This window comes from Leiobunum rupestre, chromosome 10 (genome assembly GCF_980474605.1).
Source record: "Leiobunum rupestre chromosome 10, qqLeiRupe1.1.hap1, whole genome shotgun sequence".
NCBI classification, from domain to species: Eukaryota; Metazoa; Arthropoda; class Arachnida; order Opiliones; family Sclerosomatidae; genus Leiobunum; species Leiobunum rupestre.
The window spans coordinates 14983429-15008858 of NC_143393.1; the positions used below are offsets into that span (position 1 = coordinate 14983429).

General features: G+C 37.6%; 2 protein-coding genes across 5 annotated transcripts; one reads left to right on the plus strand and one right to left on the minus strand.

Moving 5' to 3' along the window:
* The first annotated feature begins 1405 nt into the window (after positions 1-1405).
* On the plus strand, positions 1406-2802 carry LOC149924808 (uncharacterized). The gene is made up of 3 exons (XM_090161546.1): positions 1406-1540; positions 1599-1710; positions 2557-2802. The coding sequence occupies exons 1-3, from the start codon at positions 1483-1485 to the stop codon at positions 2723-2725; spliced, it is 339 nt and encodes a 112-aa protein (XP_090017672.1). The 5' UTR covers positions 1406-1482; the 3' UTR covers positions 2726-2802.
* A 129-nt stretch (positions 2803-2931) lies between these two features.
* Positions 2932-24734, minus strand: LOC149924809 (uncharacterized). 4 transcript variants are annotated; one of them, XM_090160584.1, is made up of 4 exons: positions 24296-24695; positions 10347-10433; positions 10132-10258; positions 8128-9033 (listed from the first exon to the last, which is right to left on the minus strand). In XM_090160584.1, exons 1-4 carry the CDS (start codon positions 24357-24359, stop codon positions 8730-8732), a joined length of 582 nt encoding a protein of 193 aa, XP_090016710.1. In that variant the 5' UTR covers positions 24360-24695; the 3' UTR covers positions 8128-8729. The 4 variants fall into 4 exon arrangements, with proteins under 4 accessions (XP_090016711.1, XP_090016710.1, XP_090016713.1 ...); XM_090160585.1 differs by lacking the exons at positions 8128-9033; positions 10132-10258; positions 10347-10433 and adding exons at positions 2932-4526; positions 5143-5317 and having other exon boundaries at positions 24296-24734; XM_090160587.1 differs by lacking the exon at positions 10347-10433 and having other exon boundaries at positions 24296-24691.
* Positions 24735-25430: the final 696 nt, after the last annotated feature.

Here is a 25430-nt window from a genome sequence, read left to right on the forward strand (position 1 = left end):
TTTGTTCGGCCTTTGCCAAGTGTAGGAACTTACTATTTAGCATGGATAAGTCAAATACAATGTCCTTTTCTACACAGCCTGTTGATGAGTGGTCGTACCTTCTCGACGGGAAGCCAATGGAGAAGGTGAACAAGTACAAATACCTGGGCATTACCATTGATAGTACTGGTCCTTTTTTGAGTACCAAGGAAAAGATAGTGGCTGGAAAGGGAAACGCGATGCGGTGGGTAGTTCGTAACCTAGCCGAGCAGTCCTACAACAAATACTCGGTCAGCCGTACACTTTGGAAGAGTGTAGCCGTACCAACAATGACGTATGCAAACAAGGTCATTTGTTATTCAGCCATGACTAGGGAGAGGCTGGAGAGATGCCAGAGAGCGGTAGGCAGAACGGCTCTAAATGCAGGCCCATTTGCGGCTAATGCCGCTATAGATGGTGAGATGGGATGGAGTACAATGGCAACCAGAGAAGCTCGCAGCAAATTGAAATTTCTGGGACGCCTCAAATTTATGGATGCTAGAAGGATAGCTAAGAAAGTATACACATACATTCGAGACAATGGCTCTAAAACGGACTGGTCTCGAGCAATAGAAAGAGTGGACCGGCAATTATGTCTGAGCTCAAAGAGAGACAAGGCTACCTCTTATAAGGAATGGGTAACAAGTGTGGAGAAAGAGGTACAGGAAGCCGCACTGATATCATGGAAGTCCCAAGTACGTCAGAAAACAAGCCTCGGCTATTACAAAGCTAAAGAAAAACCGATGAAAGAGGCATGTTATACTGGGTCGTGGGGCAGCGGTTTACTCTTTCAAGCTCGAACGGGTGCCCTACTAACCAGGGAACGTCAAGTGGAATTATTGGGTTCCGAAGCCTTATCCCCGCTTTGTAAGCTATGTGGTCAAGTGAATGAGGATGTTTACCATGTTCTCCTAGAATGCCCAGAAACGGAAACTGACCAAGCGTGTAACAGCTGGCGGGCAGAGCATTTTGGGTGCCCCTTGGAAAATATTCTTGGTCTTGCAGGGGATGTTTGGGACTTCGAGGTGATCCAAAAGGTGTTAGAGACTTGGCAGAAGAAGAAAAATTAACTTATTTGACTACCCTAACTTCTCTGTTTCCCGTTCTACATAGTACTTCCCCCTAAAATTTATTACATAACGTTGTATATTACTTTTTCCTGTTTACGTTTTCCTGGTTTATTTTCCATTACCATTACCTTTTATTTTTATTACTAGTGTATTATTGTATAATTAATGCTGAGCTCCCATTGGAGCCGCCCTGTTACAAAAGGGTGTACTTGTACGAGCGAATAAAAAACCTTTGAACCTTTGAACCTTTGATTTTAGGCTCGAGCTTCATTTCACGTGGCGCGTGGTTTTATATTTAATTTCACGCGCCATATTTCCAAACTGTTCGATTAGGTTTAGTTCTTTGAGATACATTTTAATTAAATCCAAGGCTTAACGATAACTACCGTGAAAAATGAAATCCTCGCACTTTATTTTGTGCCTTCTAATCGGAATATTTTTGCGTATCACGGGTAAGATAAAATAAACCGTAAATCAAACTGCAATTCTTAAACTAAAACTCGTGAACAGAAGGTTCCGCCCAGTGCAATAGGCGCTTAGCCTTCGAAAGCGCTAAATCCTGCCAACTGATATTCAAGACCTACAACTCAGCCAAGGAGTTCGAAGAGCACGTAGTTTGTTGGTGAGTTGATCGAGTTCATGGACACTATATCTCTAACCGGACTGGAAAAGCTGTAGCTTCCACCATACAAAATCCCCTACCTCTGTAAAGGGGGGGAGGTTCAAGAATTCTGAAAGTTTCGGTCTGTCAAGGCCATATAATTCGTCACGTGGTCGACAAAACGTTCCGTTTGAAATGGGGGTTTACATTCTTCCGAATGACCTTGACGGCCCTGCGAATCGAGTACGGCCGACTATTTCAGCTAATACGAAGTAGGACGCAAACGGACAGTGAGGGGGTACCTCTTTTAGGCTGCTTTTCCCGTCCGGTTAGAGATACACTGCCGTGCAAAGCACAAAAGCTTTAACGACCAAAACCAAAATATGGAGAAAACCCGCGAAATTCAAACTTTCTTTGCCTTAAGATACCCCAACTTACTTCTTTCAAGTTTATATAGTAGACTTGGATTTTTCAACTCAAATTATATTCTGGTACTAAACAATTTACAGGCCAAACGATATTTCAGAAATATAATTAAAACCATGTCTTAAAACGCGAGAAAAATGCGTTTTGATTTGACTTTTAAAGAAAATAAACACATTAATGCGTTTTTGGTTTGAAAATAATGCAAAAACCTAAAATAATGCGTTTTGCAACAAGTCATTTCTCTAAGAACAAAAATTTTAAATTCGAAAATTAGTTCAAAATTGAATTTACCGTATAAAATAAGGAGAAATAAAACCAAAATCTGTAAATCGAAAATTTGGTCGTTAATGATTTTATGCTTTGCACGGCAGTACAGTGTCCATGTCGAGATTAAGGTAAAGTGTGATTCCTCACCTTTTACGAATGACGGACATTTTGTAGCTCCGTGCGGGATACCATAAAATGCTTTCAGGAAGCTTTCGCGAAAGGAAAGTGCTCCAACGAGGTCCACCAAACGGTGACTTTGCGGGGTTTGCTCCAAATAAAAGACTACATTGGATGCACCAAGTTTAATCGCACTTATTGCGACGAAAGAAAATTAATTAACTGATTATTAAAAATTACCTTTTTTTTAGCAACCCTTAAATTTACCTACCAATTGTATAATCAAACAATGTTTATCTTCATTAAAAATGTGTTTATTAATACTTAATACAGTGAATAGCTTAACTTTTAAAAGCATTTCGAGTAGCTGCTTATATATATAATTTTAATATTCAACAATAATTTTATAATTCTAAAAATTACTAGAGGCACTATAACGCTAATTTCTCAATGCGATTTTTTCTTTGTAACAATATTGAAAGATATACTTAAAGCTTGGAACCTAAAGAGGTGTAAACTAAACACAACGAAAAAATATAAAAACACAAACATTAAAAAAAAATACAAACATTAAAAAAACACAAACATTTAAAAAACCCGTATCAAAATATCGAAACTTCTTGCTTGCGACGTCATCAACGCGCTTCCGGTAATCACACTTGATCGAAATTTACCCCCATTATGCGGAGGAAAATAAGGCCTACATTTCCTCGAATTATTACCATTTTTTACCAAAAATAATTTATCTAGGCCTTCCAACGAGTATCGTCAGGTATCGTGATAATTCAATCTATATTTCTTAGTTACTAGATATATTTCTATCGTATCGGTTTCTACCTAATTTCGGGAACTATTCGTAGTTAAAATTAGTAATTTTCTTATTTGGAATTAATAGTGTTAAGGCTTATTACTATCATTAAATATTATTTTATATCATGAAAGACTCTGCTAAGAAGCGATTAAGACTAGATTCTGTGCGGCGTTTTAGCCAGAATGTATAGTGAATATTGTAGAATTTTTATTGACCCACGCAAATCAAAAGCCAAAACGGCCGTGTTTCAATAGAGTTTGGTTTTCATTTATAGTTTACGGTTAAAACAGAGAACTAGAGTATTAGACGAAACAAATAATTTGTATCGTGACCATCGAGTTATTCGTTTGTAGAAAGCTAGTTTTATGCCTATATACTTTCGAATGACGTATATTAGTTTGAAATTTGAAATTGTGGAAACCCCGATGGTATCGGAAAGTTATCGTATTTTTCAAAGACCGATTTGAAACACTCAAAACCCTGAAATCTTATTTTTCGAGTGATCTTACGGTGATTTAACGACGTAAGTGTTTTTACGCGGTCGGTCCGCAATAAGGGGTTTTAACTCTAGGATTTTCGTTACAATTTTCCATTCGAATTTAGCACCATATATTATTTACATCTTTGGAATGTGAGTAAAAAGAGCTTTTTAACATTATATTTAACTCGAACGGGTTGTAAAACAAAACTTTGGTCGATAATTATCACTTTGATTCGCTTATTTTCCCAAACTGTCTCTAAAAAGCCATTGATTAAGTTTGCTCTATTGAAACAGCGGACTCGCTTTGGCGGAATTCAAAACAAAAGTAAATATTTCCCTTTCAATTTCCAACAATTTGACCCGTGATGCCAAAGGGGACTAAATTACATTGAGCCAGCGACATCTCGCGATAGTTGGATCATGGATTAAACTGGAAATTAGCTGCGTCGTAGAGCGAGAAGGAGACTGGAGGCGATGACCAGGGCCGCCGAGTGCCGCGCTGCCGGAGCCGCGTTCAAAAGTTCTATTTGCAAGCGTGATTTGTCGTATTCGATCATCAGGTACTTGCATTTGACTTCGCTCTGCTCGGCGCACAAGAAGCTGCCGGAAATGTAGGCCGGCTTGTTGGCCTCGTTCTGAGATTCCTCCACGTATTTGGTCACTTCCTCCTCGACTACGGTGCAGTTAGCCAAGATGTACGCGTATTCAATGCATTCGCCCAGGTTGTAGCTGAGACTGAAACGAAATTATACAGCTCGTTTCATTCAAAAACCAAGCGAACGAGAACGCGGGATCAAACTCTCTCGACGCCATCTTTACTTGAAAGAGACAACTTCATTCGTATTTTACCTAAGTTGTCCGCTTCGCGTAGGGATGGCGCCAAAAGCGTTTCAAAATAATTTACGGATACGTAAATTTATTGTTTCTTAAAGGGATAATGAAATCGGAAAATACAGTACCTTCAAACTATTCAGCTTCCAAAACTACATATTTTTCCAATTTACAGTCATTAGAAAAAATTTAAACTCAAATTTTAAGAAAATAAAAACTACGCCGAAAAAAGCAGACGCCACCAACGCGAAATCGCCGTGTGTTTTGAAAATCCCGGAATCTGTACGGACGTCCAATGAGAAGCGACGTTTTAACTTCAAAACACACGGCGATTTCGCGTTGGTGGCGTCTGCTTTTTTCGGCGTAGTTTTTATTTTCTTAAAATTTGAGTTTAAATTTTTTCTAATGACTGTAAATTGGAAAAATATGTAGTTTTGGAAGCTGAATAGTTTGAAGGTACTGTATTTTCCGATTTCATTATCCCTTTAAGTTCTCATTGGAGTGCTATTTTTTCGCTTACCAGCAAGCGGTGTTCATTGGGTTGTGGATCATTCTGGTTTCCTTATTCGTAAGATAGGCTTTTTTGAATGAATCTTTGCACCAGAGGGCGCCCCTTTTCGCATGTTCCTCTTTACAAATTCGCACCGTATCGTTGGAATCAGCAGCTTTCACATTTTCGTCATTTTTTTCTTCTCCTGCAATTAGTTTTGCCTTTTGTCAGCCACATTATTGGGTGTTCTACTATACAGTGTGTACTAAAAACGAAAAAATATAAATACCGGAAAATGTGTGTTTTTTTTTAAATATCAAATTTCTATGGAACATTCATTCCTCTTGCAGGGGGACATTTACTAGTATAAAATTGAATGACCTTGAACCATGTCTTCAAGGTCATTCAAAAACTATCTCGAGAACCGTTGGGTTTACGGATTTGGTTCCAAATAGAACGTTCAAATAACTTTGATTTGACCAAATTCAACCAATCAGAAGCCGTTAAATTGAAGGTTAATGAACCTGATTTCTGAAAGATTGGTTGTCATGACAACAAGTTTTAGAATAATTGAACTCCGTCTTTAAACGAGCTCAAGAATGTATCGTAGCCGACCGTGGAATAATTGAACCGTTGTAAACTATTCTGTATTTTTTTTATTTAGTCACATTAAAACTAATCAGAATATTTTATTATCAAACACTGAATTCATTATCCTTCAATTTCTCGGCTACTGGTTGGTCAAATTTGAACTAATAATATGGCGAGCAACAACTTTCTAATTGTAACCAAATCCGTAAACCTAACGGATCTCGAGATAGTTTTTGAATTACCTTGAAGATAGGGTTCAAGGTCATTAAATTTTTCACTAGTAAATGTTCCCCTGCACGAGGAATGTTGTAGGACCGACAAGCGAGAGGGGCCCGTGCAGCATGGGGGCCCGAGTTTGAACAAACGAGGTATATTTCTCCCGTTTTTACTCCGAAAAGGTATAACTATCTCCATTAGTAATTGCTCTCTTGGGTTCCCTAATTTGTATTTTACCGGGACCCGGGCTCACAGGAATAGTGATCGGCCATGCAGGGCTATGCAGGACAGGTGGCCCAAAATCCCCAAGACACGATTTTTATGAGCCCGCTAGAGGTGCATCGCCTTGACCTTCACCAGCACGTCCTTAGAAGGGCCCACGATGACATCATTTGCCCCAGGGCCCGAAATGTCTCTGCACGGCCCTGATTGGGTTGGGATTTCGGATGCGTCATTGGCTGAAGGGCCACTAGCGTACCGCCCTCGGAGTCGGTGTTATTTTCTCTTGGTGTCATCTATATGCGACTTAGACAACTATATTTTTATTTAGTTGGTACCATCGCCTAGAGATGGCGCGAATCAAAAATAACTAGGACTCCTGGGGCGGCACTTCAGCGGGTTCAAATCTTGAATTAAAATTTATTTAAAACGCAATTTTAATGAAAAAATACTGATTATAATGAGGTTCTTGAAATGCTTTTAGATAAAAGGGGGCGCTGCACAACACTAGGGGACTAACTTAGCCTTTGGTGGTATATGCCACTCGCACGCAAGAGACAGCGCGAAGGCAGATTCGGTCCCCTAATGTTATGCAGCGCCCCCTCATTATAATTAAGTACGAGTTTTAAAGTTTTAACATTCCGATTTCTGTAGTTGCAATATTTATTTCTAGACAAAAAATGTTTCGTTCTTACGGGGAACCAAATCTTGAACTAAAGTGACTAACGGGAGATGTCGCCACTGCGGCGAAAGAAAGACTGCTTTTTTAACGACAATGTATTTGTGGCTAATAGTGTCTTCATAGAGGATTATGGTAAAGCTCTTTTGTTGATAATTGTTTACAATTTTTAACAGGGTGCGTATATTTAACTTATTTGAAACTTAAAAAAAAGAAATGATTGCACTGAATTTTAAGGTGCTCGGTGGGTTGAGTCATTCTGCCCGGGATTGCATTAATTGCCTCTTCTGGTTTTCAAAATTTCGCGATAGATGGCGAGATCATCTCCATTCGACGAATTATTAGTTGATGAGATTACGTTTGATCAAACTGAAAAGGCTCTTGAAGTATGTTACGATGTCTGTCAGACGCCAGTCATTTTGTAAAATCGCGAATTTATTCGTGTATAAAATCATTGGCGGGGCCAGGGGTAGGCTAAGCAGGATCTATAGCCTATTTTTAATTTACTTGGGGGTCCAAAAATTAATTTGAGGGGCCCCAAGCTAGGTCATGTATTTTCTATAGAATTTATAAACGTCGAAAATAGTTCCCACATTTGAGGAAAATATTAGCCTACACTACTAAAAATGCCCATATTTTATAAAAATATTAGCTTACACTACTAAAAATGCCCATATTTGATAAAAAAATCTTAGCCTACACCTCTAAAAAAGCCCACATTTGAGCAAAAATATTAGTCTACACCACTAAATTTGACCACATTTGAGTAATAAATATTAGCCTATAATAGAAAAAATCCACGCGGCGCCGCTGTATATAATATTAGTTTTTTTTACGTGTTTTAGGATACGCATAAATGCTTAAAACGAAAGAAAAGACGCTTTATTAATTTTTAATCTTCAAAATGAAGATAGCTTTTATTACATGTATTCGCTCGTGGAAGACATCGCTCCAAGCTAGCGAACCTTTCTTTTAACATCAACAAAGCTTATTTAATTATTTCATTTGCAAAGGCAGCAAAGGCGCTACGCGTTTAAGACATTTTGAAGGCAGAATTGCAATGTTTGAATCAATGTATAGTTTTCTTAAAAAGGCGCGGCTACAAAATTTGCATATAGGGTGTAACAAATGCGAGTATAACAACTTGTAACAAATGAACGCGTACGCGATTTACATTAAAATGCCCAGAAAAAAGACAGATATTTTCAGATTTAAAATACTTAATGACTATCGAAAAAATGCGTTTTTTTTATTATAATAGGTGTTTTCATAAAATCCCCCATCAAAGAACTGCCTAGGAGGTGGTATACTCTAGGAAGGGACATGTAACAGTATGTAGTCTTTGTTTTTATGGATTTTTCGGGATTCATGTTTGCCGGCTTGTTGACGTATATTCATACGAGTCGTGCCGACGGTTTTAGAACTGGAACGTACTGAACTGAGGGGGCAATTTTGGTCGGGTGGGGGGACAACAAGTCACAACATAGCCGATTTTTATGAAAACACCTATTTGCCGAATTCAATTTAAATAATATATTTTGAGATTTACGTTTTGGCCACATCACGACAATTGTGCCATATTTATTATCACTGACACTTACTAACACGATTAAACTAGCTACGACTTTGTGTAAAAGTTTTTGAAAGACGTAATAATTAAAATGAAACAACACAAATGAAAGTTTTGAATTAATTAAAAAATCCTTATTCCATCGTGTTGGTATAAAAGCCCAAATTTAACAATGTTACTATAAATTTGTCTAAAATTCGCGACTTATAAACATAATTTCGCAGAAGGCTAACAATTAGGGTGAGGTTGGAATACAATTGGAAATAATTTAGTTACGGCGGAGGAAATCCAAACGAGTCTACTTAAGGTACGTTTCACCGGTGATTCGTCTAAAGCGCGAGTTTAACTGTAGAATAACACGAATAAAGAACAGACGATGGCTAAGAAGGGTGTAATGGTCGAAGCTCCGTTCAACTGGTTAATTTTCACTTGAGCCTTGTTGAACTCTTCGGCGAGATTTCTGCATTTGCTTTCCGACAAGTCATCGCCACAAATGAAACTTCCCAGCGTGGATGCCATTTTGTTAGCTTCCTTTTGCGCGTTTTCCACCTCTTCGGTCACCACAGCTTCCAGCTTTTTGTTTGAGCTGGAACAGTCCGCCTTTTCAAAGGAATGTTGCACGCAATTACCCATGTTGTACGATAAACTGCCGAGTAAAAATGTCTTGTTACACTTTTTGGATGTCGTTTTTATAGTCGCGACAGAGCCGTGTCGCTTTTAGGAAGATTTCGAGTTCTAGATTATCAACATTTTCTAGTTGTTAGCGGGAATTTTAACATTGGTTGCTAGCGGTGACGCCAGGGGCCAAATAGGACACCCCTCTATACCAGGGCAGGATGTAAGGTACGTTATTTCATTTAGTCACCTGTCCAGTTTTTTTAGGAGTCATTTACCAGTGGGGGAAAATGATTTTACAAAAATAGTCATTTTTGACACTGTGACTATGAAACTAATTTAGTTATGGTTAGTGCTTCCAACGGAAAACTATTCGGGTTATTCAGCTCATAATTTTCAGATATCTGAAGATAATTAGTTAGTCAAATCAGGTTTATCTGTTATAATCCCCCACTTAACAATAAGATCTCAAATTGTATCCGATTCAATATCTCAAGGAACCGATTTGAACGAATATGCAACAAGCACAGCATCCCATTTGTTGCTCCAAGCTAGATTAATTTAGCTGAACAGTTTTCTGAATTAATCGTTTAGTGTATATATAAAGTAGTTCGATTTTATTATCAAATACGTATGTAACCATCCCCTATATGTTTTTTACTGTGGTAGCAAATAAAATAAACAATGGCTATAATTTCGAAAGGAATTTAATCGTTAGATTTGTAAGAACTGTGCGGCATCTTAAATCTGCTCAGTTTATATCTTTCCGATTACAATGAATTCATATTAGTTTCTGGTTTGCGTTTTTACCCATATCAACTGATCTGATAATATCTTAACGTTATTGCGGATAATCTAATATCTGAATTATCACAATTATTTTCTCAGTTCCGAAAACGCAAATGTTATTTGGGGATAAAGTGCAAAATCATTCGGTAAATGTTTAGGAGTCAAAGTGACTCATAGCCCTACAACTTTCCATTTCATTTTGGAGGGATTTTTTTTTAATTAAAATGCCTTGAATAGGGCGTTATGTCCTGCCTTGCTCTAAACTGACGTAGCATTAACTTCCATTTGATTTCCTAATAGCGACATGGATCCGTGTGTTAAGAGGCGTAGAAGGACTTACCAGCAGGCGGAGTTCTTGGGGTGAAGTATCATCTTATCTTTGTTGTTATCGAGAGCTAAGCTGTAGGCGTCCTTACACCATTTGGCTCCCGTCTTGCCGTTCTCCAAATTGCAGTCGCCATTGGTTCCTAGAAAAGGGGATTAAGCCGTGCAAATATAGTTTGGAAATTTGTGCATTTAAAGAATGATTATAATACAACTGCGGGGGCGGCGTACCGTGCTGCGACCGCGATACGTGGCCTAATTGTTTTCCCGGTTCGTACAGGGGGGGCTCGTTCGTTCCTCTACCCTCCGAAATAGTACCTTACAGAACAAAAGAAAAAAAGGGCTGAAGATTGGTCCTTCACTTAACAGTTGTTGCTAATCGGGGAGACGTTTACACGATTTTAACAACAATCTTGTACTTCCGACAACGTATTCAAGTACGTACAATGGCGTCGCTAGGGTCTTTTACGGAGCGCTTTCGGACACCTAAACTTTAGGAAAAGACCCCACATATGTATTTTTAAAGGCAGGGCCGGATTAACCAATAGGCCGAAAAAAATAAAAGTACAACACTTTAATCATTTGCTTTTCACAAAATATTTTCCGGAGTAATTTTAGTAAATACGTCCACCCCTATGAACCAAAAACGTTTGATTGTCACATTCTCTGACGGACCACGGACTGTAAATTTTAGAGGACCGGTATTCCCGAGTTATTTTACGCCCCGTTCACCGATCAGGCTGACGGAAGTCGCTCAAGGTCATAAACTAAAGCGCTTGTATTTCGGTCGGCCAGATTTCCAGATAACATGCGTGAGGGGGTGGGGGGGGGGGGACTAGCTCTATGCCTGGTACAAATGACCTTGACGGACTCTCTCTCTATTTCGAAGTGATTGATGCACGGGGAAACCAAAATTCTACAGGGGAAGGCAACGCTTTACTCGTCCTCTAAAATTTACAGTCCGTGAACGGACTGCCGTCTAGCCCCTGACGACATACTAAATCTGGCAGCAAAATGAATTTTCCTTCCATTTCTCAATTATAAATTGAGGAAGCGCCTAGCTCGCTTCGCTCGCTATTGAAAGGGGGCACCAAAATTAACTTAGGCCTAGGGCCGCATAAAGTCTTAATCCGGCCCTGCTTAAAGGGGAATTGTCACCAGCATAAAATTGGTTAAAAACCAATTAAATGGATAGAGGACGTCCGAAAATGGTTATACAAAAAATTTCATGTTAATATTTCCCGTATTTGATTTATTATTAGCAAGCAAATTTCGTGTTTTATCCCCCCGACTCGAGAATCTCAGAACCACTTGGTTGAACCTACCTGCAGCGCCATCTCGTGAACGAAATATTATTTTCCCCGATTTTATCGTTTTTCGGTCGGAGCTGTCGTCTGCTACGGCATTCTCCTTGGCTTTTTAACCGAGTTATACTCGTAGATTGTAGTTTATCGTGTTTTTAATTGGCCTGACACGCCACCCTTTCTCAAATTATTGCCGCTTCATTCTTTTGGCGCTGCACGTAGGTTCAACCACGATTTCTGAAATTTTTGGAGCAGTTTGATGTAGGTTGCGGAAAAAGTAGCGTAACTTTTTAAATACTTTTCCAATAACTATAAAATTTCAGGGACATAATCATTAATATATTTTCTATCATTCTGTAAAAAACCTCTTAAATTTTGGTTTTGGTGACAATTCCCCTTTAACAGATTACAAAAATCATGATACTATGGTATTTCAAATTATTTAATTTCATAAATACTATTGTTTCAAGTAGTCTAAGCGAAGTTAAATTAACAGTTTCCGAATCATTTGGAAAAAAATATGTTTTCAGTTTTATTCGCAACCGAAAACTATCGCTCCTCCCCCTTTGGTTCGCCATTGAAACCTAGATAGTTAGCGGCTAAAGCTATTTATTAGTTTTTCCTGATCGTTATTCGTAAATTGAGCTTTATAAATAATGATACTCGTGTTTTAATATAATTTTCGCATCGTTTGCTTATATTTTGATAAGTTTATTTAAGGAGAAACGTTCTTATGACTTCTTAATTTGTCGGTAGCAGACGCCAGATCATAGGCGCCACCTCGGAGAAGCTAGCACCGTTACGCCACCTAGACTCGGTTCGGTCGCGAATACGCCCTTAATAATATTATTAAATTTGTTGGAAACGAGGATGCCCTGGTGAAAGGGCTTATAGTTCAAGCGTCCCCAAACCTGAAACCCTGGTGACGCCACTGGGTACACACGAATTTGGTGCTGCGTTGATTATCAACTATTTCCAGAAAGTTCTTCCTCTCCTGATTTTTCGTGATACTCTTACAAGCAGACCATTGTCATCTATGTTTAGGTTTTGTGATTAAAAAACGGATGAACTTACGAAGTACATGAGAAATTCTATAGGCTCAAACATTTAAATCCAAAAGTCGTCTGTAATTTCATCACACATTTAGTTGATAGGTATTAAAGCAGATGGCGCTTTTGTTTTTGAAGCCGAAAAACGCTTCAATAAAACTGGAGTTGTTAATTTTCCGGAAAAATTAAATGCGGAAAAATTTCCAGAACTATTTCCGAATTGCGGAAAATTTATCTCAAATGGGGAAATGAAAAAAATTAAACATGTATTACTTTTCAAGGGTTTTTATTCTAGACTAGTCTAGAAGTTTAGTTTTACTTTGAGATTCGGCAAATGAGGCTAAAATGCCGCTAAATTTTCCGGAAAAATGTATCGGTAACTTTCCGCCTTAAGACTCTAAATAAAACCACAAGCCTATAATAAGAGAAGCCTCTAATTCCCTATACAGCCAAAGTAAAACCATTGAAACGTTTTATTTTCGACACGGAGCAAAGAAGAAATTAACGCGGCCTAGGACTAGGCCTAGCGAATCTAGTGAGCGCTATATTTAGTCTTTGTAGCGAAAAAGTAGTTTGCTCTCCAAAACGTCGGTTGGCAACCTGAAACGTAGGTATAGATCATCCTTGGTTTAAACCTTTAAACGCGAAACGCGGGCAAGGCTTAAGGTTTTTCAAAGCGTATTGAGAAATTACACGGAGATATTGCCTTCAGAATCACGATTATTGTTCATTAGTATGTATATTTATGATAGCCAATAATAGTTTTAACATTTATTACCTTTAAATTACCAAGTGCAATCAAAAGTGGATATAAAACAGAAAGTCTGGGAGGACCCGGTAGCCCTGTTCCATCAAAAATGAGGATCCTCCAAGCATGCCCCTAGTTTGTGCCTACCCCCTTTGGCGGAGCATTACAAATGGAGCTTTACTCGCATGTACCTGCGTAAATCGGCTGATATATTATAGTTCTTCTTCAGTTCCTTATCCACCTGATTATATAGTCTTTGGGCTGGATTTGGTGCGTCTGCTCTTTGTGAAAATTCACATGTTTGGCAAGGCTTAGGTAGATAATTGATAAAATCATTTTTGTTTTGTTTGAATGGGGTGTGCGGCTTAAAGTGTTTAACGAATTTAAAACAATGGAACTTTAAAAGAACTACTAGAAGATATGTGTTCTCAACACGAGTTGTTACATTCGCATTACTCTGAAGAAAGAGGAGGATAGTGGCTTTCTGTACGCATGGAATAATTGGGTATACAATTTAGTACTTAATGAAGAAGGAATTGACCCAGTTATAATTTATGACCCAATATATGCAAATGAACTCTCCAATATTTTTATGAAATGCAAATTATGCAATAAAGATTTCCCGATTTTTCTTAATTATTAATATTTTTTTATTTTCGAAGATTATTTTCTTTATTACTTTAATTTCGCGGATTTTTAAAGAGTAAGTTACAAATTATTCGTTACTGCCTAAAATTGAATCTGTTCCATTGCGCCGAATCCCATTCGACCGAAAAAGCCGCACTTTGGCGGATTTAGGATTCGGTTTTATCTGTTTCAGGTAATCGGGGTGCAGTTATCCACTTTTTATTTCTTCAACAGTGTAAAATCTTCATCACAATTTGTCTCCTTAGCAGCTTCATTTGGCTCACATTTACGTTTAGCACATTTAAGTTTATGAGTTGTAAAACAATTAATTTCATCCCCCTTTTCTTGAGATACAATTGAACCCAAAATCTCAGTTTGCGATTCTGCATTATTACCTTGGTTATTACTATCATTGATTAAATAACCTTATTTACACTGACTAAATTTACTTTTCGGCTTTAAAGCTAACTCTTCTGGTGTATATTTCTTACGAGCTTGAGCCACGCTTGAACTTAACAGAGGCAAAATTTTTGAAAAAGGAATAAATTAACCAACGTGACAACGTCTTCGGGAATTTTACCAAGGAGGATATGCTTCTTGGTTTTACCGATAGGTTAGCTAGCATCGCCTCTGACCGTGACGTCATGAGACATAGGCCAAACCACGGCCAACTTTGATTTCTCGCGCATCTCTCGCGCTACAGCGGCCATCTCATTCGTTGACGTTCCTGTGTTAACCTATGAGCAAAAGATGTGTATGACGTCAGCGCCCCTAGCGGATTATTATTTTTAGTATAGTTTTTACATTGGGGACAATATAACCACCGAGCGTGGCGCTGAACTCCTACACATTATAGTACAGTTTATAGGGGGAAAATCCTTGCTCGCGGAATTTCGACGAATGTGTTGGCCGTAGTAGCGCGAACAGCGCGTGATCAAAGTTGGCCGTGGCCAAACGTAACAGAGTCGTTCCTGATTGGCTCAATCATTGTATTGGGGAAACAGCTCCTCATTTTTGAAGGAAACCACTGAGAAAGCTAACGAACCCTTTTCAGCACCGTAACCAGGATTTGATTTCAGGGTGGGCACGCAATGGAAACAAATAAAAAAAAATAAAAAATTGTACATACAACCATACGGTCCAGGGTGGGCACGGCCCGACAGCCCCCCCCCCCTGGTTACTGCCCTGACCGTTTACCGCCCAGACTTTCTGTTTTATATCCACTTTTGGTGCAATAAAAACGAGGCGAGTCTCTCAAAATTTAAAATCCCCAGCAAAATCCTATGGGACTTCTACGAGCTAAAATGTAAAGAATCGTCTGCATTTTTGACATGCTTTCTCCGCTACTGCTCGCGTATGTATCGAGGGGCTATCCTATCATTTCAATGTTAGAAATTTTGTACATCTGAATTCAAATTTCAAGTGATTTCAATATTTATTTTATTAAAGTTATTAAAGCTACTAAATTTACGTGATTTCAAGTGATTTCACTGTTGATTTATACACCTGCAGTCCCTCGGAATGAATATATAGAGAGGACTATATTTTCTGGCCACAAATCGCCTTAACAAATCTGTATCCCTCCGAATACCTCTATTTCGAAAACGAGACGTTTCACGATTTTGGGCGAGTTAGAGGCTTCTCTTATTATAGGCTTCTGATAAAACCCATTCACCGATTCGCTAAGTCTTATCATGGCCCCCTCCATGGTATTATTATATAGAGCCTGGAAGGATAATTTTTGCGTCGAGAAGAAAATTCCTAAGGCCTAACGCAAATTTTTTGCGTCGACGACTCGACGGCGCTATCGCGCCGCTTTTGGATTTTGAAAACTGAAAATTTTGTTCTTTAACTATCAAGACGAATTTGGTAATCGACCCACTGGAAAAATTTCATTCAGTGATCCGTTTTTCGCCACGTACACGTAGAGACCCAATAAAGAGATAGTCTTCTATTAAAGCGCCTATTGCGCAATCTTCTTAGGTAAAACATTCTGGGACTTGGCTACTCGAGCTGGGCCAAAATTGGTTAAGACAAAACGAAAATTCTACAAAAAAGAAAGAAGAACGGACGTGTGGTTAGTCTTTTAAAAGAACATTTATTTTTCAAACTGTTGGAAGTCACAAAACAATTGGTAAACATTTTTAAAAACATTATCTAGCTCAATTTAATTAACGATTAGTATATATTTGTACGTGAGTAACAATAATCCACGCAACAACGCGCGTATAAAGGTTGTTAGCTGCACAGTATTTATGAAATATAACAATATATATTTAAAATTCTATGTACGAAGTAATATCGTCAATACGACTAATTTAATGACTTTGATAACAATGGGTTATTTTAAAACTGTCGGGGTACTGGCGAAAACGAGTAAAGATACGTAATAAAATATTTGTTCGTTTCGCGTCAAAATGGCGGAGAAATGTGACAATAGTTGGCACTTATTGGCGGTAAAAATAGAATTCCATGAACGTATATAAGGCCTCATCTATCGTGAGATTTCATCTACAACCGTAACGAGAATACGGCGCGAGAGTCAATATAATTGAACTTTGGTACGGTAATTTCCTTTGGCTTGATAGTTTCGTCCGTGGGTGGGTTAATGGTGGAAGTAATTAGCTGAGGACGAGGGCGATGAGCGAGCAGACGATAGCCAAGAAAGGCGTGATGAAAGTGTTAAAGGGTGAAGCCCCGTTCAGACTTTCGATCAGGGCTTTAGCCTTGTCGTATTCCTCCACCAAGTGTCCGCACTTGGCGCGATTCTGCTCTCCGCAGACGGCGCTGCCAACGTAATCGGCTCCCTTGTTGATGCGTGTCTGCGCTTCTTCCATCTCGTCCGTCACGATGGCCGCGATTTCCTTGTCGTCCATCGAACAGGCGGCCTTGATGAAGGCGTATTTCACGCATTCACCCATGCTGTACGATAAGCTGCCAATCAACAGAAAGGAAGGTCATTGCGAGAACGGACATGGGCTCATGGCCCTCGCTCGAGGAATACTGAAATGACAGTGCTCGCTAATTCGGCTTGTACCAAAAATCATAATAGCTCTGGCTATGTTAACCGATCAAACCCTTTTAGATCAACCATTTATGGCAGTCACTATGGCAAACAGTCTCCAGCCTGGAGCTAAAACTAGAACTGCCAAAAAAAAATTGCGGCTCGCTCGCCGTTATATACAAACTAAACCCCCAAAACATAATTTCAATGAGTTACAATTCAGAATTTGTAGCAGACGGATATTTTAACAAAATTATGAGAGAAAAAAGGGCGGTAAATAATTAACTTAGACCAGAAAAATTGGCTGCGTTTGTCGATATGTAATCAGATACTTTTTGCGGTAAATTCACGATAAATAGCACTGCCCAAATCCGAGTTTTAGAACTGCCTAAAACTGAAAGAACTGCCCACTATTTTAGGCGCTGTCACCAGCATTACTACACGATCCGACATGTACATTCATTTGATACTTTCCAGTACTTGATGAATTAGGTCGATTTCTGGTATATATCTAAGGTAATAATAACAATAATCATCATCTAGGCTAATACTTGAGGCACCACCTTAGGCACTAATCATCAAGCGACTTTTAATTGCGTAGGAGGGTGGTGGTAAGCCCTTCATTCTACCGCGGCAGTCAACAGCTCCCTACACTCACTATTACCGTTCACCTACATGACGGAAGTGTCTTCCAAAATCAATCGATATTTTAACAGCAATAGTTACTCTGTCCCTCGGATTTCGATATTTAATAAATATTTTTATTTATTTTTAAACAGTTCCGATAGAAATAAAAAAGTTCCACTAGACCCCAGCGAGAAACTTACAACGCACTGCGTTTCAAAATTCCCAGAACGAGACATGGTCCGTAGAGAGACGCTTACCAGCATCCGGTTTTCTTGGGATGGTCCATGATTTTTTTCTTGTTGCTCTCGTAGGTGGCTTCGTAAGCATCCCGGCAGAACTTGGCACCCTCTTTGCCATTTTCCAATTTGCAATCGCCGTACGTTCCTGCAAATATGCCGTCGGAATACTCAAGAGAATGTGACCAAAACACCAACAACTCGGTCCCTTCGAGGCGACTTTCGCGAATAATTGTTTAGCTGGCATACTTTTATCGATGTAAACAGTATACGCGAGCCTACCGAAGCTGATAAATTGCAAATAGGTCCACTTTATAGAAAATAATTTCCACTTTTACAAATTTGAAATTTCCTACACCAAATGATATCCCTTTTTCCCTTTTAAATGTAAAAAATTCCCCAAAATCTTGCTTGTTGAATACATGCGTTGCTGAAAATTTCTAATTAAGGGGCTATTTTTTAAATAAATTTATTTTATAACTATAAGGCAAAACTTTGTAAAATAGGGCCATTTTATGAAACAAGATTACGAGAATCACTGAATCAGACGAAAGTATAAAAGCTACTATTTTTGCAAAGAGTCCTTAAAAATCTGCTATAATTCTATGTGATGGACGATTTATTCAGAGTGTAGGGTATTATTTTAAATAATATTCTAATGGTAAAATAAATGGGTTTAATTTTTAAAGGTGTTTGCTACTTCAAAATAGGATGCTAGTTTGTTAGGGAACAACAGATTATTGAGCATGCGCAGACAAAGTTTGTTGCCTGTCTCGTTTCTCGGCATAAAACAAAGTCAGATAAACGGAATGCCTTGAATAATGTCCTTCCAGTTTACAGGAACTGTGTCGGATTTACTATTGCGCCCTGTATTATGATAAGGCCCTTGTTATTAGAGATGGCAATGAATCTATCTGATTCTTCGAAAAAACTACTTTACTGGAGAGCGTGGTGCCATCTTTTAATGACAAAGGAAGCTAAAATTTAAAATAGCGAATTGGTAACGTCGTCAGGGAACCATTGTAGAATATTAGAATTTGACATCTTGTACTTGACTTAGTGGACTTTAACCTAAATTATATATATCATATAAAATATATTCTAAAAAATTACTATAATTCAAGTTATTGTCAAATTTAAAAACAAGTCAATCAACGCGGGACGCCTGTTGGGTTAAAATGTATCTTGTTTTTTGATTTCGACGCTTGTGACATCTGTTGAAAAAAGAGCTACACTTGCTTTAAACAATTACAATTTACTTCATACTAAAATTAGGCCAAAATAAAAAAACTGTTAGCTATTCGTGGGATGTAACGTTAAAACTAATAACAAATCTTCTGTTGCACAGTCCATCGTAAAACAGACCTTAAAAATTTTGTATTTAAAAGTATAAAAAATACTAGCAATTTCTGTATTTACTAGTAAATAAGCGATTAGTACATAAAATGTTCGTATTTAATCAAGTTCTAACTATAATTTATTTATTTTGAAAATATTAAGCCTACGTTTGATATTTTACTCAAATTTCGTTCGGTTTAATAGGGAAAATTTAGACAATTTTTACGTTTAAAAGGGAAAAAATTTACATTATCTTAAAGAGAAAAAGGGAATTTCAAATTTCCCAAAGTGGAAGCACTGCAAAGAAATATAGTAGACGTGAATCATATTGCTACATGGAGCATGTGGCGCCATCTAAGCAAAGTTACCGATAATTTATGACAATAAAGGCTTGACGAAATTTAGCAATAGCTTTGAACTGGTTAAATTAAAACGCAAATTATGAATTGAAATGAATCATTAAAGATGTGAAAAACCGTAGAATTGACGTTAGTGCCTATTGCAGTCGGTGAAACTGGCAGTCCTGCTGTCACGAAATGTTCAACTTTTTTCCTACACCAACTTCGGAAAAACTTCCGAGGCCGGAAAGTCGTTGGAATTTATTTTACCGTCTATGACTTATATATATTTTTTTTATTAAACATTTATGACTGTCAGCTCTCGCGCATTCTTCGCGTAGCTAGGAAAACGCATTTGCGAAAACGTTCGATAAGTCATTGGTCAACAACTTCTATTTTTGGAAAGGATAGCGGAATATGTGAAATATTTTTTTAAATTAAATTTCTAAACGCGCAAATATTTCCTTTTTTTTTAGGAAAATGTTCTTTTGACGAAAATTTTGAATACGACTATGCTGAAGATGGCGCCACAAAACACTAGAGGGCTTTCATAACGGCCCTCGATGCACGCTTTAATGAACGAAATTGGGTGTTTGCTCGCAACGTAGTAGGCATATGTCGTAGAAAAGCCTCGCCTTGAAAAGGCCGCCATGATATTAATCTGACGTGTGAGATCACGAGGCAAAACGCCATTGGCGTCTTAATGTCATGGCCGACCTATACGCGTTACCATGACAACGAACACAAGCCACACCCACGTGCAAGCTACGATACAAACAATGAATTTAAGTGTAACTGTTTAATAGAACCGTTCGCCTCGTGATTCCCTCGCGAAAAACCACGCCCCTTGACCTTTCCTCGCGTAATCCTTCCCCCTTTCTCCCGGTAAAGGAGGGGGGGGGGAAGGCACACCAGTATTATCGTGTAGCCAGAGAATATCTCACGGTAATCATCAAAACAAAGGCTACATATTATCCGCTAACCCGTATACATTCTTAAGGTAACTTATAATTTGTTCTCGTAGACATTATTAGATTTTGTAAAGAATCTCGCAGCTACGAAGGGATTGGTGGTGGATGAGGAGCATTTCGGTTATTTTAGGAATTGGCGTCTTTCCCACCGCTAGACGAGTCTGCGGTTAAAATTCGTAAAAATGTCACTCAACTAAAATGGACTAAAATGATAGAAATTTGGCGATTATGAGCCATTCGCTGTCGGAGACTCGGAGTGTTTGGGTTAATGGCGGACCGAGCCTCGAAGCAGGGTACAGTCTTTGAGAAACTTGATCAATTGGTTAATTACTCTGTAACAGTCATCTTTTCTTGTTAGTAGCGAGGAAGGTAGAATGGATGGTTAAGATTGTGGGTCGAGAAACGCGCCTGTACCTTAAGGACTATTCGCACGAGCCAACTTTGTAATTGAAAATAGTTTTCGAGTCTAGTTTTCTAAATACGTTGCATTTTCAATTTACATTAGTAACATTAGTAAAGGTATAATATATTTTAGGAAAGGATGTGTATGATAAATATTAACTCGAATTAAAGGCATTAAAAGTCGCTAGCTGACTTTAGCCTAAGGTGGCACCTTGGGTATTATCTATAGCTGATTATTTCTACTTCATTTAATGTCAATAAAAGTTGCTAGCTGACTTTGGCGTAAGGTGGTTCCTTGGGTATTAGCCTAGCTGATTATTTCTACTTCATTTAATGGCAATAAAAGTTGCTAGCTGACTTTGGCTTAACGTGGTTCCTTGGGTATTAGCCTAGCTGATTATTTCTACTTCATTTAATGTCAATAAAAGTCGCTAGCTGACTTTGGCTTAACGTGGTTCCTTGGGTATTAGCCTAGCTGATTATTTATACTTCATTTAATAGCAATAAAAGTCGCTAGCTGACTTTGGCCTAAGGTGGCTCCTTGGGTATTAGCCTAGCTGATTATTTCTACTTCATTTAATGTCAATAAAAGTCGCTAGCTGACTTTGGCCTAAGGCGGCGCCTTGGGTATTAGCCTAGCTGATTATTATTATTATAATTACATTGAAATATTTGGATCATCGACCACAGAAACTGGCAATTCTTTAAAACTTGATCAACAGGAGAGTTGGCAACCGTGTTGTCCAACAATTTCGTTCGAAAATATTGGCTGGTGTGAATAAGCCTTTAAAACGCTCCTCTTATTGCGATGGTTGCTAAATCTTTTATTAATTCTGTTGAGTAGGGTGACCTCGTTACTAGCGCTACTGAAAAGTTGCCTAAATAAACTACGAGCTAAGCAGCGCGCGTTTTTCTAACTCTCTTCAACTGGGATGAGTTTACTTTGATGTAAAGGGTTTATGGGATCGCCAGATCGGCAATAGTCATTTCGAATGCATAAGAATTACTAATGGAGAAAACGAGAACCCCTGCGTCCAACCGAAACAGAAAAAAGTAGGGAGGGCTGAGCTAGTGACAAAATTCTCTCAAAAGCTGTAAATGAGATTCGACGCGAGGTTTGTTGGTTAAGATGTTCGCCATTGGTCACCTAAAATTTCAAATTGGGGGAAATTTAGACCGGACAAAACCTCAAATTTTTTTGGTTTAATTACATATTAGAGAGGAAGTTAAATGACCCAGTATTAATCACAATAATAATTAATCTTATTAATATTAATTTTAACACTATTAATAATTAATAAACCCTAAAATATTATTAATATTAATGTTAACGATATTACGACCGAATAATATTATTAATATTAATGTTAACGATATTACTACCGAATAATATTATTAATATTAGTGTTAACGATATTAACACCGAATAATATTTTTAATATTAGTCTTAACGATATTAACACCGAATATTATTATCGATATTAGTCTTAACGATATTAACACCGAATATTATTATTAATATTAGTCTTAACGATATTAACACCGAATAATATTATTAATATTAATGTTAACGATATTAACACTGAATAATATTATTAATATTAATGTTAACGATATTAACACTGAATAATATTATTAATATTAATGTTAACGATATTAACACCTAAAACTATTATTAATATTAATGTTAACGATATTAACACCTAAAACTATTATTAAGTATTCATTGCATTAATAACTAATCAATTAGAAGGATATTTAAACTAACTGAGCCTACGGGAGGTGTTTGACAAGTCAATAATTCAATTATATTTAATTTAAACTTTGCATTTTTTTAAATTGCTTGCATCAAAACAAGGTGTAAACGGTGTACGATATTAAGCGTTAAATTTGCGCACAAAGGTTAGGTTAGTAAATAATAAGTAACTATAACATTGCCAATTTTGAATGAGAGTGTACCCTGGGCCGCCCGAGTTGCCATCGATTTCTGGCACGATATTTACAACCTGTTTCAGGCGGTAAAGTCTCCCTTTTATAATACCCACTGTAAAAATGATATGACATTCGAGGCTCTATGAAAGGCGCGCCCCTCCGCGTTGTTGTCAGTAGGTGGAACTGTCTTAGCGCGTTGCATCACAAATTGTACGTTCGTACTTCTACCGAAATTCTGCATGAGAAAAAAGACGTATTTGGCTTCACGCCAAGTAGTGGCGACTGTACATGACCGGAACATGTAAAGTTTGAAACGTATATAAAGGCGCGTTGTTATTTCCAGGAAGTTCGACGATTATTTCGACATATTTTAATATTAAATTGAAATTAATGTTTTGAAATTAAATTAAAATTGCTCCGGCCAAGGAATGTAATTTTGAGCAAAAAAAAAAAACAAAACTAGCACTAACTAGACTGTACAATAAGGGTAAAGTTTGTTTCCGAAAATATTATTGTGGCCACTTTTCAAATTAATCGTTTTTTTTTCTTATAATTTAAATCGTATTTTTTATATTATTGATTTTCAAACAATGGCTCCTTTCCATTCTTATTGGTGGATACTTCTATCGCTTACATTAATCTAAAATTTAATTACTAGTTTAATTTTCGCAGGTTTTCTTTTGCATTGAGATTTTATTAGAATCAATTTTTTTGGCTGTTTTACTCCTAAATTGAAATACACTTCGCGATTTTAATAATTTTTTTAATAACTTGATTTAAACTAATATATCATGAATAACTTGAGTTAAATCAAATTTAATAAAATCCCGAGTTCAAATTGAATTAAATCCTGAGTTAATTCCAATTGAATTAAATCCTGAGTTAATTCCAATTGAATTAAATCCTGAGCTAATTCCAATTGAATTAAATCCTGAGTTAATTCCAATTGAATTAAATCCTGAGTTAATTCCAATTGAATTAAATCCTGAGCTAATTCCAATTGAATTAAATCCTGAGTTAATTCCAATTGAATTAAATCCTGAGTTAATTCCAATTGAATTAAAGCCTGAGTTTATTCCAATTGAATTAAAGCCTGAGTTAATTCCAATTGAATTAAATCCTGATTTCACTACGCCAAAAAATTGAAATACTGTTCTACCGAGTAATATTAAATAAAATTACGATTTCGGGGTATAGTTTGTAAACTGTCTATTTTCCAATATGTCGATTATTTCGAAGACCTCTCCCGTCGTGATACACAGACCAACGACAACTGCATAAGACAGTCGAATGCAAGTTTGTACCTCTTCCAGCTGATAAAATAATTTCTTTTTATTTTAAACCTAATATGGTGTAACATAAACGAAATATATAATTAAACGCTGGTTTTTTTAAGCCTCGTAAGAACTCTGAATAGCGTAAAATAAGTTCACGAGGACCCTACCTAAAGGATTGGTCATGTCGACCCCTCATAGTTTATCCGCAAAAATACGCCGCTTATAAGTGAATACTTAATCCGGTATAGGTATATAATCGAAACCACGTTGAATTGATTCGCGGGGTAGACGGAAGGTTGGTAAAACGAGTAAAAGTACGCATCCTACCTTTAGCGAGGGAGCAGAGAAAGATCAGAAGGAGTAACACGAACAGAGAGTTGAGACGTTCCATGATTCGAGTCTAGTGTGCCGAAGACGCGCTGAAACTTCTTCTTCTGCCGAGAAATCGCGAGAGGTCGAGTCCCGTAAGACGCCAAGTTATTTCGTCGCCACCCCCGTCGCTTCCCCTCGTCTGATAGGTTGACGCGATTAAGGATTCGTCGCTTTCCCGCCGCACCAAAACGTCTTCCCGTTATTCGTATTGCTTTGACATACACAGACGATGCCAGAGAACTGTCAAGTTCGCAAAAACAAATTATGAAATTGAATTTTAGATATTTTTCACTCTCTGTCGGTCGCCTTTAAAACCGCGTATCCTCCGTCAACTCCGCTAACCTAAATACTATTCAACGCACCAGGTCTGGCTTCGGGACTGATACTCCTAGCGCCGGTAGGTCGCGCCTCGATCTAGCCAACCATTGATTGGTAGCGTAGTATAGCCGGTTTCACCCGCTTTTGTCCTTCGCTAGTAGGGTGTGGTTCCTGTTAAGTCAATAAGTTTCATTGGTATATGGTTTAGAAAAATACGTTCGTTTTACCTTTGGTCGCGTATTTGTATCATTTAAACCCTTTATCAATTTAATTTGGACGGTGGTGAGGATGGTTGAAACTGTAGTTTTAATAATTTTATTATTTTGCTAAATACTTTGGCCGCTAGATGTCGTTGGAAATTGGATAAGACTAATTAGATATGGATATTTTATTAGATCAATAAGTTCAGGGCGTAGCGATTTTCCATTTTAAAGGCTGCTTCCATTCTTATACCGTTAGTGTTCTCAAACAAATAAATAACAAAAATAAATATTATTACATACGAAATATTATTATTTTTTTGTAAATACTAAATACTAAATATGAAAAGACGCGACTAGGATCAGCTTCTTGCCGATGTTTAAAATCTGGACTATTTTTGGCCTATTTTCACCTGAAGAAATGTGGGAAAAGCAGAAGGAATTAATATTTATTGGCCAAATTTAATTTCTAACAGGAAGGAGCAAATCTCACAGGCTATATATATATATATTTTTAATTTAACAATATTTGTATAATATATATTTCAATTATTACGTTATTTTATGGCGGT